Consider the following 17,727-nt stretch of genomic DNA (forward strand, 5'->3'; position numbering starts at 1 on the left):
AGCCCGAGTTTCAAAATGGCAGCCCAGAGGCCCAAATACAGAACTCTGGCAATAGGCACTGTATTTTTTTTTTTACAATGTATGCACACATAGCAAGCTTTGCCATTTTTTATTTTCATACTACCAGGAAGATTTACTTATATATGTTACCAGATTAGTCTCAGTGAACATTTGCATTTGTGATTCCTGGCTAAAAGTAAACTTACTATGCCCATTAAAAAAGAAACACTGGAATTTCAAGGTGGCTATCTACACCTGGCCCCTGAAACATAATTTTTTTTTGTAGGAAACTCTCCAGAATTTATTAAATAAATGGCCAACTTCTTATGCATTTATGATGTATATATGCGTGTGTATATATATACATATATATATACTCAAAAGCTATTTCTCAAAAGTTGATGTATCTAAATAAAATTGGCTGAAAAACTTTACATATAATCTCATATTATTTATAAAGCAAATTTACACATGACAAAGCACTAAAATCAAAATGAGACAGATTGGGGTGCCTAGGTGGTTCAGTCCATTAAGAATATGACTTGTCTCAGGTAATGATTTCACCATTGGGTTCAAGCCCTGCTGTGCTGACAGCTCAGAGCCTGGAACCTGCTTTGGATTCTGTCTCCTTCTCTCTCTGCCCCTCCCCACCCCCCTTCTCTCTGTCCCTCTCTCAAAAATGAATAGTTTTTTTTAAATGAGACAGATCGAGTTTTTCTTTGCTTGATTATAACATATTGCCAATATCAGTCACCCATCGTTGAATAGCAGTCTCCTCAAACTGATCTACAGATTCACCACAACTTTATTCAAAATCTTATCAGACTTTTTGTAAAAATTGACAGGATGATCCCAAAATTTAAGTGGAAATGCAAAGCCAAAACATCAGAATCGGTTTTGAAAAAGACGGACACAGTTGTTAGATTTATTCCTTCTGATTTCCAGAGTTATTATAAAGCCACAGTAATTAAGACAGTGTGGTATTGGCATAAAGACAGACATATAAATCGATAAAACAGAATTAATAGGTCAGAAATAGACCCTAATACACAAGGCCAATTGATTTTCAATTTAAGTGTCAAAGAAATTCAGTGGTGAATGATTTTTTTTTAATAAATGGTGCTAGAACCCATGTATAACCATCCGCAAAAAATGAACCTCAAACATTCCCTCATACCATAAACAGAAATTAACTCAAAATGGGAAAAAAAAGCTGGTAAATATAAATGAATAATGATTGCTCCAAAGAACAAAATACTAATATCTTGTTGATTTAAAAATATACATAGAATTAAAATACTAGATGAAAATGACATGAAATACAAAAGGGTAAATATTGTTAAAGTATTCTAAGTTTTTTTCACTACTGAGGAAGTGATCAAGTAATAATCAAACATGCAAGGTGTAACTTTTAAGGTAACCAGTACAAGATATTAAGATAATTTAAAACTCCTAGTTGAATAAAGGAGTAAATGTATGACAAATTTAAAAGAAGACAAGAAAAGAGATAAATAAAAGATAATAGGTGGGTCATGTAGAACAAAAGGATTAAATATAGTAAAAACTAAGATTTGTCTCACCAGCTTAACACAATGAAACCATATACTGATTACAAGTGACATAACAACACATAAAATATGCAAGTAAAAGAGGTGGATGATTACCATTTTCCCTCCACTCCCCAAATAAACCAAACACTAACCAAAAAGGAGACAAACCAAGAAACACACTCCTAACTATAGAGAATAGATGACTACCAGAGGGGAGGTGAGTGGGGGGGGGTGGGGGGGGTGAAATAGGTGATGGTGATGAAGCAGTGTACTTGCTGTGATGAGCACCAGGTGATGTATGGACGTATTGGATCACCATATTGTACACCTGAAACTAACATTACACTAACATTACACTCTATGTTAACTAACTGGAATTTAAATAAAAAGTTTTTTAAAAAGCTAGTGTAGTTAAATTAATGACAGACACAAGAGGCTTTAAGTCAAGAAGCATTTTTAGAGGTAAAAATGGACATTCTTAACAATAATCTACCAGGAAAATAATATACTAAGATAATCCACTAGGAAGTTATAAAAATTCGATATCTATACTAATAAAATACCTTCAAAATATATATAATGCAAATATTGAAAACAGACAACTCTACAGCCATATTAATAGACATTAGCCTCTCTAAATAGTTTTTAAAAGAACAGGCAGAAAAACTGGAAAATATAAAGGAAATATGAACACACAATTAACAAATGTGACCAATCTGAAACACAGTAATTGCGAAGTGCACATTCTTGTGTGTGGGCGCACATATATCATTTATGAAAGTAGACCACAGTCTTAGCATAAGGCAAGTCTAGGTTAATTTCTAAAGGTTAAAATGGGTCAGAGTATGGTTTCTGATATAACGAAATCAGACAAGAAATCAATTAAAAACTGTAACTAGAAAATCATCAACACTTTGGAAACTAAATACATTAAGATGGATTTAATTATAACATCTTTCTCATTCACATTTCACTAAGCCTTCTTTAATGGGTAAAGAGGGATGGAATTACAGAGTGACTCAAGAGTTACTAGTAACTTGGACTCAGTTTTATTTACACCATAGCTAGAAATCCAGACATCTCCGTGGAAGTGCTGGCTCAACATTTAACACATATTTATTGAGAATCTTCCATGCATCAGGCAGTGTTTGAGCTGTTGAAAAGATAAAGACTCTATAATTAGTGAGTTTATGTCCAAACACACAAATGGGATAATTTGATGGATTCAGTGCTATGAGAAAAATAAAATAAAATAAAACTGGGTATTGGAAAAGTGTAACTGTGGAAGGGAGACATGTTATTTCACAAAGGTCTGCCAGGAAAGACTTTCTGAGGTGATAAAGTCTTCAGTGTTAAGACCCCTGCCATGTTATCTAAGTAAATAGGAGGAAGAATTGATAACATGGAGACCCCAGGGATAGACAAGGTTAGCACCTAGGGATGGTGTTACCAGAACAGTGCGTGAAGTATAGATTAAGTAAGAGAGAAGAAGGCAGAGCAAAGTCAAATAGGATCTAGACCACAATATATTATTTGGATTTATTTGAAATATTTGGAAGCCACTGGAGGGATTAAGAAGAAAAACATATTTGATCAGATTTACATTTTTAAATAATCAGTCAGATGTCTGGAGTAATAAACCATGGCAGCCAGTTATTCCGCTATTCCAATATTCCATGGAGAGATCATGGAAGTTGTGTGATATAATTGGACTTGTGTATATTAGGCCTATGTACAATATATACCATGGAGTATAGAGTAAAACCACTGATAACATTTTATCTATGAAAAATCCCACACTCTCTATGGCTGTAAGAACTAAAATTTCCATATGCTGCTGTTTGAGAGTTTCTATCAAACAGAGTTTTTGGCCTACAAAACATGTTTGATATTAACAAGTTAAGTACATACAAAACACAAAAATATTGAAGTACTCCTTGTGCTCCAACATGAATTTTTTGGACACATACAAATACATATTAGCTATTTCAGAAGGAGAGATAAGCAACACAGTCAAATAAGCAAAGGGAGGAAGGACATCTTCATTTTTAAAAATTTTTTTTAATGTTTATTTTTGAGAGATAGAGACAGAGCACGAGTGGGGGAGGGGTAGAGAGAGAGACACATAGTCCGAAGCAGGCTCCAGACTCTGAGCTGTCAGCACAGAGCACAACATGGGCCTTGAACTCACGAACCGTGAGATTATGACCTGAGCTGAAGTCGGATTCTTAACTGACTGAGCCACCCAGGCACCCCAGGAAGGATATCTTTAAATAGGAGATAAACTGTATGTTATTGGTAACTATCAACTAAAGCAGGTGAATCCACAACACAGAATTTGCAAGAAAAGTTTGTGTCTTAAATACTTTTGAGAGAACTGATTCAGATGGTTTAAACAGCAGAGTTATGAGCACAGCCACCTTAGAGAAAGCCTGTGTTACAATAGTAAAGGGTGATATTCACATCCAAGAAAGTATCAGTAGTGAAATGTTCAAATTAAAAAGTTGTTTTCTCCTAAGTGAATGGAGGAAGGAAAATAAAGAAGAGAAAATAAAAGTTATTATTAAAAGGAAGAATCACTAGTTATTAGTCTGAGAACTCTTATAAGATGGTTTTTTAGAGCTGGTAACAGAAACTAGCAACAGATTCAAAAGAATGAAAAGTTTGTGCTTGCTTAATAATAACTTTAAAACAAATTCCTAATTATTTTGCAAGTATATATATTTTTCCAAAAGGTGGACATGGCCCATGTGTTCATGTCCAAGAGATCAGACCCACCTGCAGGCAAGAAATAGCTATACAGTATCACCTTTGTATCTGTAAATATTATCATTTTTCACAAGATTCTAGAGGAAAACATGTTTTTTTTTTAATTCTTAACAATGTACACATTCTAGGCAACCTATGGAATAGGAGAAGATATTTGGAAATGACCTAACTAATAAAGGGTTAGTATCCAAAATATATAAAGAACTTATAAAACTCAACACCCAAAAAACAATCCAATTAAAAAATGGGCAGAAAACAGATACTCATTATAACTTATCATTAGGGAAATGCAAATCAAAACCATAATCATCTCACACCCATCAGAATGGCTAAAACCAAAAACACAAAAAACAGCAGGTGTTGGTGAGCATGTGAAGAAAAAGGAACACTCATGCACTGCTGGTAGGAATGAAAACTGACGCAGCCACCGTGAAAATCAGTATGGAGTTTCCTTAGAAAGTTAAAAACAGAACAACTTTATGTCCTATCAATCACACCAGTGGGTATTTACCCAAATATAATAACACTAATTCTAAGGGATATCCCTATGTTAATAGCGGCATTATTTAAAATATCCAACATATGGAAGCAGCCCAATATATAATATTCCATTGTGTACATTAATATATATGTATACAATGGAATTGTATACATATTATATATATTCCATTGTATACATATATATTAATGTACACAATGGAATATATATAATGTGATATATGCAGAATAAATAATAAAAGAATAAAAAATAATGAAATCTTTCCATTTGCAATGACATGGATGGAGCTAGAGAGTATAATGCTAAGCGAAATAAGTCAGTCCAAGAAAGACAATACCATATGACTGCACTCATCTGTGGAATTTAAGAAACAAAACAAACGAGCAATTGGAACAAAAATAAGAGAGAGAGAGAGAGAGAGAGAGAGAGAGAGAGAGAGAGAAATCAAGAAAAAGACTCTTAATTATAAAGAACAGATGGTTACCAGAGGAGAGGTGGGTGGGGGGATGGGGGAATAGGTGATGGGGATTAAGGAGGGCACTTGTGATGAGCACAGGGTGATGCATGGAAGTGTTGAATCACTATATTGTACATCTAAAACTAATATTACACTGTATGTCAACTAACTAGAATTAGCATAAAAACTTAAAAAAAGACAACGCACATATTCTAAAAAAACATTGACAATAGAAAAATAAAAATAAAAATGGTAGATGATCATTTATCTGATTTCTAAACCTTAGGGCCACCCAAGCAACTAAATACTGCTAACAAATATTTTGTTAATTTTCTAAGAAAAAAATGATTTAAGTAAAAACTGAACAATGAATTACAGTAGTGCTGAATGAATGGAGAGATTGTGGTCTTCCTTTTTGGCAGAAAGCAACTGATATTATAATAGCCTGAGTCAGGAGAAGGTCAAATTAAAACAGGCTTCAACAATGTGTCATGGTAGTAACACGTGCAACAATGATTTTCAGAAGTTTGTATCTTGGTAAGTCCCAGCTGTTCTATACCTCCAAGTAGCAATATGTAAGTATACATAGTGTGTTCAGATGTTTTTGTACAATTATGCATTCTTCCACAGTTAAACATTGGCAATTATATTAATTGAAGGAGGTCAGAACTCAGATATTACAGGTAAATGGTTTACTAAGGAAACGGGTTTAATAGGAAAATATATTTAATGATGAAAAATGAGATGTTGGGAAATTTACAAACTCAGGATGACCTTTTGTTATTATAGGGAGTTAAGAGGTGAAACATGTATTTATCTTTATCTTTAATATTTATATCTTTATTTATATTTATATATATAATATTTATATTATAATATTTATATCTATATAAATATCTTTAATATTTAGAAGTAGAATATTTATAATATATAAAATTTAGTTGTATATTGACCTAATTATGGTCACAAAATATCTCGAAGCTTCATATAAAATGGTCAAATCCCTCTTTATTATTCAGGGTCACAATTATTTTGAATATTTTCCATAGATATTTTTAATTAAAAATTATTTTTCTTTGTTAATTAGGTTTGTATTCCTTTCTAGTAACCAGAAAAGCTCTATAATAACAGCACTCAAATATTCTTTCAAAGTTTAGTGTTTTCCTCAAGAATTACTAATTCTCCACTCGATATATTATAGAAGAATATTTCACATTACATTAACTCTATGTGAAATTAATTTGATTTTTCTTTTTATTAAATAAGTTGAGGACCCATTAGAAATTTCAGTTTTTACATAATTAAGGCTCTATTATTAAACTAATTCAAAACCCAAAATGAACAAAAGAAATTAGAAATTTTTTCCTACAACCAAAGTTAAGTGAATTTCAAGTACATTTCTTTATTCCTTTAAAAGTATTTACCATTGAAAAGAGAAAAATCAAAATTTCTCCCTTTAAGAAATATTTTCCACAAAAAACAAAGCAGTCATCAAATGTACAATTATGTACTATATAATGAAACCTAGGTAAACCTATGGATAAAGGAATACAAGTTAGGATACTTGATTTTTTTTTCGAATGTTAACATTTTAAATCTAACTATCACATAAAAATTAACAAATTTTATTATTTGAGTTACCTTATCTTTCAGTCAAGAACATATTGTTTTTTTAAATTTTTTTAACATTTATTCATTTTTGAGAGAAAGAATTAGAGCTCAAGTAGGGGAGGGGCAGAGAGAGAAGGAAACACAGAATCCAAAGCAGGCTCCAAGCTCTGAGCTGTCAGCACAGAGCCCAACATGGGAATCGAACCCACACACCATGAGACCATGACTGAGCTAAAGTTGGACACTTAACCAACTGAGCCACCCAGGCGACCAAGAACGTGTTTTTTACAAGGCCAGATTTGGAGACACTCTTTTCAAATAAACATAATATTACAAGCTACCTGAATTAGGAAAGCATTTTACCATTATTAGTAATTCCTACCTGGGTAAAGAAGGGTTCGTAAATCTCAACTCCTTTATCAGATCCTTGTAGTAACACCTCCTGACCACGTCTCCAGCTGTACCGTACAGGTGGATTGGAACTGGCAACACACCGGAGGAACACTGTTCTCTCATAGTAAAATTGTTCTTTAGCTTCACCTATACTTTGATGAACAGTTACTACTGGGTCATCCAAATCTAAAAAACAAAAAATAAAATAAACCAAGTGACAATGTTATGAGTTACATGGCTTTTGTAAGTATTACACATACGAAACCTAACCAAAGGTTCATTTTCATAATCAGTTTTACTGCTTATCACTAGACTCATTTTTTTCATTTAGTTTATTGAAATTGTTTAGAGAAAATTCCAATGATAGGCAGTGAAAACAAATAGAGCTATTTTTTAAGATTTCTACTTGTTGAGATAGTACACATGACTTTGCATATTTCCAACACTTTCTAACAGCTGCATAGAACAGAGCTCCATGAGAGATCAGAATCCAAGACCCTTCAATTCAAGAGATTAGCCAAAACAACGAAACAGGGACAGGGAAATATCAAGCGGCTCAACAGACTCTTTCCCTTAATCCCTTAACATCTTTTCTAAACATTTATAACAGATATATTTAAATAAGAAAATTATGTTTATAAACTATTATCATCTTTATAGTGAGAAAATATGATCTTTTAATTTTTTTTAATGTTCATGTACTTTTGAGAGACACAGAGAGGGACAGAGCACGAGTGGGTGAAGGACAGAGAGAGAGGGAGACACAGAATCCGAAGCAGGCTCTAGGCACAGAGCCCAACGTGGAGCTCCAACTCACGGACAGTGAGACCATGACCTGAGCCGAAGTCAGACATCCAACCGACTGAGCCACCCAGGCGCCCCGAGAAAATATGATCTTAAACTAGGTTAAATTCTTTCTTCATCTCAGATTTTATTTCCCAGATTACATGTGCTAACTGAAGGTACTGTTAAAAGGTATTAATATTTCTACTACAGGATACTGAGATTAAATTTTTGCCATCTTACATGCATCTTAAAGAAGGGATATATACCACAGCGTTTAGTAAACAGTTTCTGGAAAAAAAATACATAAATATCTTGGGCTTGCATGAACATGGGTTCATGCAATCTTCGTATGAACCTGGGTTCATAGAGTCTTTCTCTCAACTACCCAACCCTACCATCATAGTGTGAAGGCAGTCAAAGACAGCTAATTAAATGAATGGTTGATTAACATTGCCGAGTCCCAGTAAAACTATTTACACATGTAGGTGCCTAGACAGATTTGGCTCATGGGCCACAGCTTGCCATAGATTGTCAACCCCTGATCTACCATATCCCAGTTTCTTTAATTAAGAGAAGAAGAAATTAGAAAGTAAACTTGCTTTAAAATAACAACTGTATTATATATTTGTTTTTGTTTTGTTTTTTTTCTGTATTATATATTTGAAAGTCAATAAGAAAATAGATATTAAAAGTTGTCATCACACACACAAAAGTATCTGTACCTCATGCATGGTGATAGATGCTAACTAAACTTATTTTGGTGATCATTTTGCAATATGCACAAATATCAAATCATTGTGTGGTATACCTGAAACTGATATAATGCTATATGTCGATTATATCTCAACAACAAAAAAGAGGGGAAAAAAAAAAACCCAACAACAACAACAACATGCTCTTGGTTCCAAATGCTAATAATATTAACGTAGTATATACTTACTAAGTATGATGCAAACTTTCGCTGTATTTAAATATTAATTTCACCCAGCTTTGCCCTTTTTGGCTTTGTACCTGAAAGATTACTTAATCTTTGTGGTCTTAAATTGCCTTACCAATAAAATGGGAATAATAAATAATGGTACTATATAATTAAAGTTGTTGGAGAATTAAAGGAGTTACTCCTCACAGCCTTGGGCACATAGTAGAAACTCAATAAAAATTAGCTATTATTACTACTATTATCATTATTGGGTTTCATTTAGACTTCCATTAATTCCACATACTTTTCTTAACTTTACCTCAATTCACAATGCACAGAACTCTCATTTTAAATAGATAAAAATGCCATTTTGCCATTTGTTCAGACTACCAATTTTTTTCTATAAGACAAATACTTTCATGTGAACACTGAAGAGAAGCTATTATATTTATAAATATTATATATTTATATACATAATATATATTATTATGTTATATATTATATACATTAAATAAACATAAGAATAGTAAAGTGTGTGAGCATATGCCACCCAGAATAGTTAAAAGGCAATGTTCTTTAAAAAGATTCTTTGTGATGCATTAAAATAATAAAAAGTCAACAAAAGTCATGAAGTAATAGCAGCCCTAAGGAATCAAAGAACAGAATTCTCAAATTTCCCCAGTTTTAAAAAAGATTTTTCCAAATGTGAACTGCTTGACAGCCCTACTTAAATTTCTAGTTTTGCAACATTCTGAGTTTTTTTTTTTTTCCAACATTAGAATCTTTTCACAGCTACCTCAAAGGCTTCTAATTTTAGTAGTATAAATTTACAGAACAACTGCTGCTTTTTGGTAAAATTGAAGGAACTTTCAGTTTAAATTCATTCTATTAGCTGTGCAAGGACATATGCCATCTGGTTTTAATAGTCAGTGTACTTAGGGATACCAGCATCATTATTATGAAATGTTTAAAGGTCTTGAGAATCTATCAAATATTCGCTTACTTGGTGATTAGTCCTTCACATACAAATCAAATCCTTAGAGGAGATTGATTATATTAATTCAGCCTTAGTGACTTGAAAAAAAAAGTATTGTGAATGGATTGTAAACTTTTTTTTTTCTTAGACAAAACATAATTTCTTTTAGTCCTATCTCATTTTTAGGAGATATGATCTGTGTTATGTTGTAAAAACAAAATTCTGAAGCCAGAAAGTTTAGGGACAAAACAAGTGGATGGTAATCAATGCCAACAACGATGATACTCCCAGGCCTCCAAGTAGTCAACAATATTGTACTCTCCAACATGCATTTATTGACATATCCCTAGCTATTTTCTTGTTAGGTGATGGTGTCAATAGACCAAACCTGAACAAACATTTAAACATGCTCTTCTCTGATCTATGTAAGTTTCGGGTCATTGGGCTTCTGAGAATCCAATCCTGTGACAATGTGCACTGAACATTGTATTGGCAGAATTATCTGTTGGATTCACCCATGTTTAGGAACTTCTACTTCACAAAGCTCCTAAATGATATATATATATTTTATATATATGATAAATATATATATTTTTTATATATATAATTATATAATATATTATATATTATTATATTATAATATAATGTATTAAAATATAATATATATATTACTTACAAATATATATATATATTTTTTTATTTTAAAAACAAACATAACAAAGACAAGTCATGTTCTAGAAAGTCAAACAATGACATTCCTAAAAAAATATATTTTATATGTGTGGGGGGGTATGTTTATATTTATACACATATAAATATACTTCATGATATATAATTTTACCATATACATATAAATCACTTAAAACAGTACATATGTTTAACATAAACTCTATATAGTCTTAGTGAATGTATACTGAATATGAGTATTTATTGTAGGTCAGGTTTCTTGGAAAAGACTCTAAAAGAGGTATGTGTGCAGGAAGTATATTGAGAAGTACCTTCTAGATCAACACTTGAGTGACAGACTTAGGATTGTTGGGGAGGAGAGTTGAGCTACAGCAGTTATAACAAAGGTCTCAATAGCTCTATAGAAGTGATGGAGCTGTGAGGTCTTCTCACAGTTGTCCTGCCCTAAGGCAAGGGAGCTAAACTTTATATACCCACCCCCTCCTCCTCAATCAGTCCTTCCCTCTGTGCTACTTCCACCTAGAAGGCATGACCTTGGGAGGGATAGTTCTATTAGGTTTAGGATAATTTCTTTTTTTTTAATTTTTTTTTTTTAGTTTATTTATTTATTTTGAGAGAGAGAGAGAAAGAGAGATGGAGAGTGGCTTGAAGCAGGGAAAGGGCAGAGAGAGAGGGAGAGAGAGAATCCTAAATAGGCTCCATCCTCAGCACAGAGCCAGGGGCGGGGCTCAGGGCTTGATCTCAGGACTTAAAGATCATGACCTGAGCCAAAATCAAGAGCCAAAATCAACTGCACCCAGGGTGGTTTCTAAAGAAAGATTTAGCTGATAGCCATCAGCTGCTAAAACACTCAGCAGTTGGAGGAATGAGTCCTTCAGTATCAAGGAAGGGATCTGGCTGCTGCATACAGCATCTGCTCACATCCACTTTCTAGTTATGATAATTCACTCTATCTGGGAAAAGCTACTCCAGGATGCTGGTTAGTCACCTTTCTGGGGAAAACTGTCAAAAGAAACTGTGGTGAGATGATATTCGTCATCTCTTTCTACTATTATCATTCTAAATTGCTCTCATCCTAGGCTAGTACAACTTTTGGTATAAGTAGATTCCCTTACTGAGGTTACCAACCCTTCCTCACTGAGGATTTTGTGCACCAGGTCACCATGTCCTTCTCAAGCCATTACTGATGCATATTACTGATGTTTACCACCAAAATTGGTCAAGAGAAGACCAAGAAATGATTAAGTGGATCAACTGGGTATCAAACATATTATTTACTGTCTCACTGTGTAACAACATCCCTACCTCCAGCTAACCATAAGGGTCAGTTACTCCTTCCAGGATGGTGACTCCTCTTATTCCCTGTTTCCTAACATAGGAAACCTAAAGTAAATGAGTAGCAGCTATGGCTTCAAGATTAATGGGGCTCTTGATATATCACTTAATAAAAGCTTTTCCTCTTCTGAGAACTTAGGACTTCTAAACTGGCAGAACCCAGAGTTGGAAGGGAAACATGGATTCCCCAAGTGAGACACTGAATGTGATGTTAGTAAGTGGGGTCACTCCTTGGTTTTGAACCTATGTATTCTATAGAAAAAAAAAAGCATTAGATAATAATGATCATTGATTTAGAATGTGTACTGTCTCTTGGAGAATAGCACCCCTTTCTTAGCAGCCATTATCTCTCTGAGACTCAGATGTCCCCTCCAAAGACCATTCTATCACTCTAGTAAGTTGGTATTTTTAGGTAATAAAGAATATATGACCAAGGAATCCCATGGCAATGTTCTCACTGCTATATCTTCACTGATGCAAAATGTGCTTCTAGTCCCATGAGTGGTTAGGTAGGACCCTGTGTTGTGAATACAACATTCTAAAAGTCCTTGGGTAAGGTTGCTGCTGACTAAGGTCAACATAAACATCCACACCCAGATTACATGTTAAGTTCAGTCAAAATGATGCACTGTTACTTTCGGGTAATCAGGTCTAATGTAACCAACTTGCCACCAAGGGACTGGTTGGAATTTTGAAGGGCAGTACTTTTACTGTGTCAAGTGTTGGTCCCTGTTGCTGCCAGGTTAGATAATCAATAGTGGCAGTAGATAGATTGGCCTTCATGGATGAGGACCTATGTTTCAAGCTTATGCATAACCTCTATCCCTACCATTATGGGAATCCTATTCATGAGCCTGCTGTGCTACCTATGAGTGGCCAGTGACAGAAGCTGACTGTTAACAACCGTCTTCACAACTCTGTCTACTTCATTGTTTTGTGTTTCTTCTGTGGTGGGTAATTTTTGGTCCTCAATAACATCCATTCAATAATTATTCACAATAATAATAGGTCCAACAACATACTCAAACAGATCTCTTTCCACACAAAGTGGTTGACCAGGTACACTACCCAAACCAAAGTTCTACCCATTAAGAATATTTTTCCTCATTCCTGTCTATCAGGGACATCCCAGAGTTGGGGCTCTAGTGAAGTAGCAGTCCAGTGTTTGACTTGCATACATATACTGAGCTGACCTATCACAAAAGCTTAGCCTTTTTTCTCCACCATCAACATATAAGTGACCCTCTATGTGGCCAGATATAGACTGACAAAGAGGAGCCACTAAAACTGATAGATGCCATGGGGGCACATCCTTGTACAGCTTACCTGGGCCCTTGGCCCTGGCCTTGCCTCCTCCTGAATTTACTACTTCCATTTTATGATGAACTACTGATGGGTCTCAACTATTTTATGGCTTAATGTTGGTAGATCGGACAAAAGCCAACGTATGATTGGAATTTCAGACCACATGGTCATTCGATGTTCCATATTCAGACACTCCATCTCTACCAATGCCCAGTAGCATACTAGGACCTATTTTTATGATAGGGGCATAATTCTTTTTTTTTTTTTTAATATTTTTTCAACGTTTTTATTTATTTTTGGGACAGAGAGAGACAGAGCATGAACGGGGGAGGGGCAGAGAGAGAGGGAGACACAGAATCGGAAACAGGCTCCAGGCTCCGAGCCATCAGCCCAGAGCCTGACGCGGGGCTCGAACTCACGGACCGCGAGATCGTGACCTGGCTGAAGTCGGACGCTTAACCGACTGTGCCACCCAAGCGCCCCATAGGGGCATAATTCTTAACTGAAGAAAGCATGATCTTACTAACAACCTTAGAAATTGAATTTATAATCCTCCTATTAGTATTACTGTAAACCACACATCTTTTCTAGCACTGCTATATCTAATATCTTCGATTTTCCTGGGTTATGTGACTCAGGCACCAGGGTCACTTACATCACAGCATGGGAATACTACAGAACCCTTTCCTACTTTGACACACAGTTGAAGTCTATAGTTGAAGCCTTCCAAATCACCTGATAAATGGATTGAAATTATATTGGCAAGTGTGAAATATGCTTCGGAACCCAAAGACACTTAGCAAGCATTGTGTTTCCTTCCGAAGGATGGGAATTGTGAGATGCAATAATTTGTGCCTTACTTTGGAGGCAACATCCTGGTAAGATACAACAATTGGATCTCTAAAATTTTATTAATACTGTGTGCCCCTCAATCTTCATAGGCTTATTTCAATCCTCTGGATTATGCATGTCTTACCAAGATATCCAATGTACTTAGCAATTCTTGTTTATCTGGACTAATCAACATAATCCCATTGATATAGTGGAACAATAACAAGTTCAACTTAGTTTTAGGGCAAGACTGCCAATATATGCTATTGTCTGTCTCAAGAGAATGCAAATTATTTATTATTATCTTTCCTAACAGAAATGAAACAGACCGCATTTAGTATATTACTGGGCACACAGTATGTATCTGAGTCCATGTTATTCTACTCTAGCAAAACAAACTTATCTGGCATAAGCTGCAATAAGGGCACTGCTTAGATGAGTTTGTGGTAGTCCATTATCTTTCTCTGGGATCTCTCTGGTTTCATCAGGAGACAACATTGTCAGTAAGTAGAATGTGAGGTGGACCATCACCAGCATATCTTTTAGGATTTTAAAGATGGCATCAATCTGTGGTATTTCCTCTGGGATATAATATTACATTTGATTAATCTCACCTGAAAAATGGGGAATTTTCAGAGGCTTCAACTTGGCCTTCTCACTAGGACAGCTCTTATCCCCAAAGCCAAGGAATCAATATGGAGGCTCTGCCAACTAGAAAATATATCCATCCCAATTACACAATTGGAGATGAGATAAATGATAACAAGGGGGATCTGTGGATTGTTTGACCCAACGTGAGCTAGCCATGGGCCACAACTGCATTTATTACCTGGTACCTGTATGCCCAACTCCAATGATATAAGAGCATGATAATTCTGTAGAATATCAGGAATCAAAGTCAACTTAGATCCTGTGTAACACACTCCTCAAAATGTTTCACAAGTCCCCTTTTCCTAGAAAATGGTTATTTAAGGAAGTGGATATAGGTTCTTTAAACAAAGAATTTTGAGAATCATTACTGTATACACTTCTTGTGGTGTTGTAGTGTTCTTTCTAGTGACTTAGTCTCCCCTTCAAAGAGTTCAAAGTCTGAAAATTACCTCAGTTGCAACAATTAGGCAAGGAATCATTATTTGTTTATTATGTGACCATATTCAGCCTCCTGATCATCCCTCTGATTTTTTTAAATGTTAATTTATTTTGAAAGAGAGAGAGAGAGAGAGTGAGCAAACAGGGGAGATGCTGAGGGAGAGAGAGAGAATCCCCAGTGCTGTCAGTGTGGAGCCCGACATGGGGCTCAATCACACGAACCATGAGATCACGACCTGAGCGAGACCAAGAGTCAGACGCTCAACCTACTGATCCACCCAGGCACCCCTGATTTCTTTAATAGCATAGACTGGAAAATACCTTTGTTGAGTGTCCACTTATTTTGCTGTATGCAATGCTATATTTTATTGTTGGTCTCCAGGACCCCTGTGAGTCTAGAGCCCTGCGTGCATTTTAACTAGCTCCTCATTAAAATAACTGTGCCCACCTTGCTTGTGACAACTAAGCACTGCCACTTAGATTCTATTATTTTGAGATCTTGACATTTCCATTCCTATCAGGCAGTTCAGTTCTGTACTAGCATCTCTTGCTATCAACATTTGCCTACAGAGAACAGACACCTAGGAACTTCTCAATGATGCTTGCATCTGAATCATCAGCACATTCTTATTGCTTTAGGGGTGTCCTTGAAGCCTTTATACAGATGATAGTGAGTGAATGATTTTTCTGGACTCTAACTGGTATATTCACTTTAGTATGTTCACATATCCGAGTCTTTTGACTGTATGCACAGCATACTGTATGCACAGCAGCTCTGGTATTTATACTTCTTTTAGTGAGAATGCTTGCTTTCCTCAAGTTTCCAACAGCTATCTGGCAGCAGCAACTCTCTCTTGCTATCCTTGCTAAGATGCTAAATTTTATATCATGGGAGAATACTATCATATAAATAAACTGTTAATCTCTATCCCCATTTGATCTTATGTATTCTCTATCCCCAAACTTATTCAATCTTATTCTCCATCCCACTTGATCCAGCAGTCTCAGAATCCAATTCCATACATACTCTCCCAACGCTTACCAGTAAACATAACTTCTGTGGCCACATGATGTCATCTGCTGACCCTATATATTGATCTGGAGGCCAGGAATGGAGGTGAGGGTATATCCTCAGGGGGAAGAAGTTTCCGAACCATCTTTAAGCAAGATGGACATAAAAGCCCTTAATTATGAGGAACAGACCATTTCTATAGGCCAAGAATGTTTATAGAGAACTAGGTTTCAAGGTTTCTGAGATCATTAACCCAAATGTACTCTAACCCTCCCCCCAGCCCTGCAAATCAGAGTACCACTTGTTCTCAAGCAGGGTTCAGACACTGGTTTAGCTGACTTGTCAGGGCTAAGGATTCAAGTTTCTGTAAAGCTCAGCTATATATTTAAGTAAATCTTAAGCCTTTTTTTTTCAGCCTTTATGACCTCTGGCTAAAGAAGATGAACATTTCTTTATATTGTGGGAAGAAAGCCTTCTTATGCTCACACATCATCACCTCCAAATCATGATTATTTACATTCAGCCTTGCATTCTTTTTCTCCACTGCATAAATAGAATCCATGAGAAACAGATTCCATCATGCTTATAATAACTTTCCCCTGAATTCTACAAAAGCCAGAGATAGTGTATTCACAGTGCATTACATTCCACTGGTACCTATCCTTGTTCAACATCAGGGGTTTTAACAATTTCACCACTACAGCATTCAAGAGCTATCAGTGGTCCACCTACTACCAGCAATGGAGTCCTCATTGTCAGTAAGTTAGTGGGCTGATGGGTGATGTTTGTACCATTCTATTTTAGAGTTTATTTCCTCAGACCATCTAGAATGACTCCTTGAAAATACGGTCTTTGATGAAGACATGCACTCAGGAAACTTTTGAGGAGTGCCCCTAGGAACAATTTTTACGGTGGCTTGAAAAAAAATTAAAGGTAGGAAAGATTAGGCAGTGGGAGGAGTTAAACTGTGATGCATCACTACAAAGTCTCAAGATGATCCAGAAGGAGCTCTAGAGTTGCAATGGACTTTAAGTTGTCCCAAAAAGTTGTTTTATAAAGGACCCTGATTAGTCACTGGGTTAGGGCTTCCCTAGAGAGAAGGCTTGACCTTGGGTTATGTAGCTCTTTCCATTTGAGGATAATTTCATGAGAGAGATTAACTTGAAAGTCAACAACTTTCACACCCAGGATTTAGAAGGAGTACTTGCTATACGTTTTATCCAAGGACCTTTAAGTTATCATTTCTAATTTTCTTCAATCTTTATATATAGTTTAAGTGACATAAGATCTCTCTCTATATTTATTTAATATTCAGTTTTCATACTAAGTGGATTTGATGATATTGCAAAAACACACTGTACTATTTTCTGTTATGGAACATATTTTATCTACACTTATTTATTCTCTTTAAAATAAATTTCTTTTAAATTTATAGGTTGAGTATGTGAAATTAAAACATGTAAAGATAGTATTCATTGACAAATGCAAAATATTCTTTGAAGTAAAGA

At 35.2% G+C, this 17,727-nt stretch overlaps 1 protein-coding gene across 1 annotated transcript in view; it reads right to left on the reverse strand.

The window, feature by feature from the left end:
• Positions 1–17,727, reverse strand: part of MDGA2 (MAM domain containing glycosylphosphatidylinositol anchor 2) — a 488,781-nt gene that overhangs the window by 309,926 nt on the left and 161,128 nt on the right. The window contains exon 4 of the mRNA XM_032593527.1: positions 7,269–7,465. Within this exon, the coding sequence (XP_032449418.1) occupies positions 7,269–7,465 (197 nt within the window). The remainder of the gene's footprint in view (positions 1–7,268; positions 7,466–17,727) is intronic.

Source organism: Lynx canadensis, chromosome B3 (genome assembly GCF_007474595.2).
Source record: "Lynx canadensis isolate LIC74 chromosome B3, mLynCan4.pri.v2, whole genome shotgun sequence".
Taxonomy (NCBI): Eukaryota; Metazoa; Chordata; class Mammalia; order Carnivora; family Felidae; genus Lynx; species Lynx canadensis.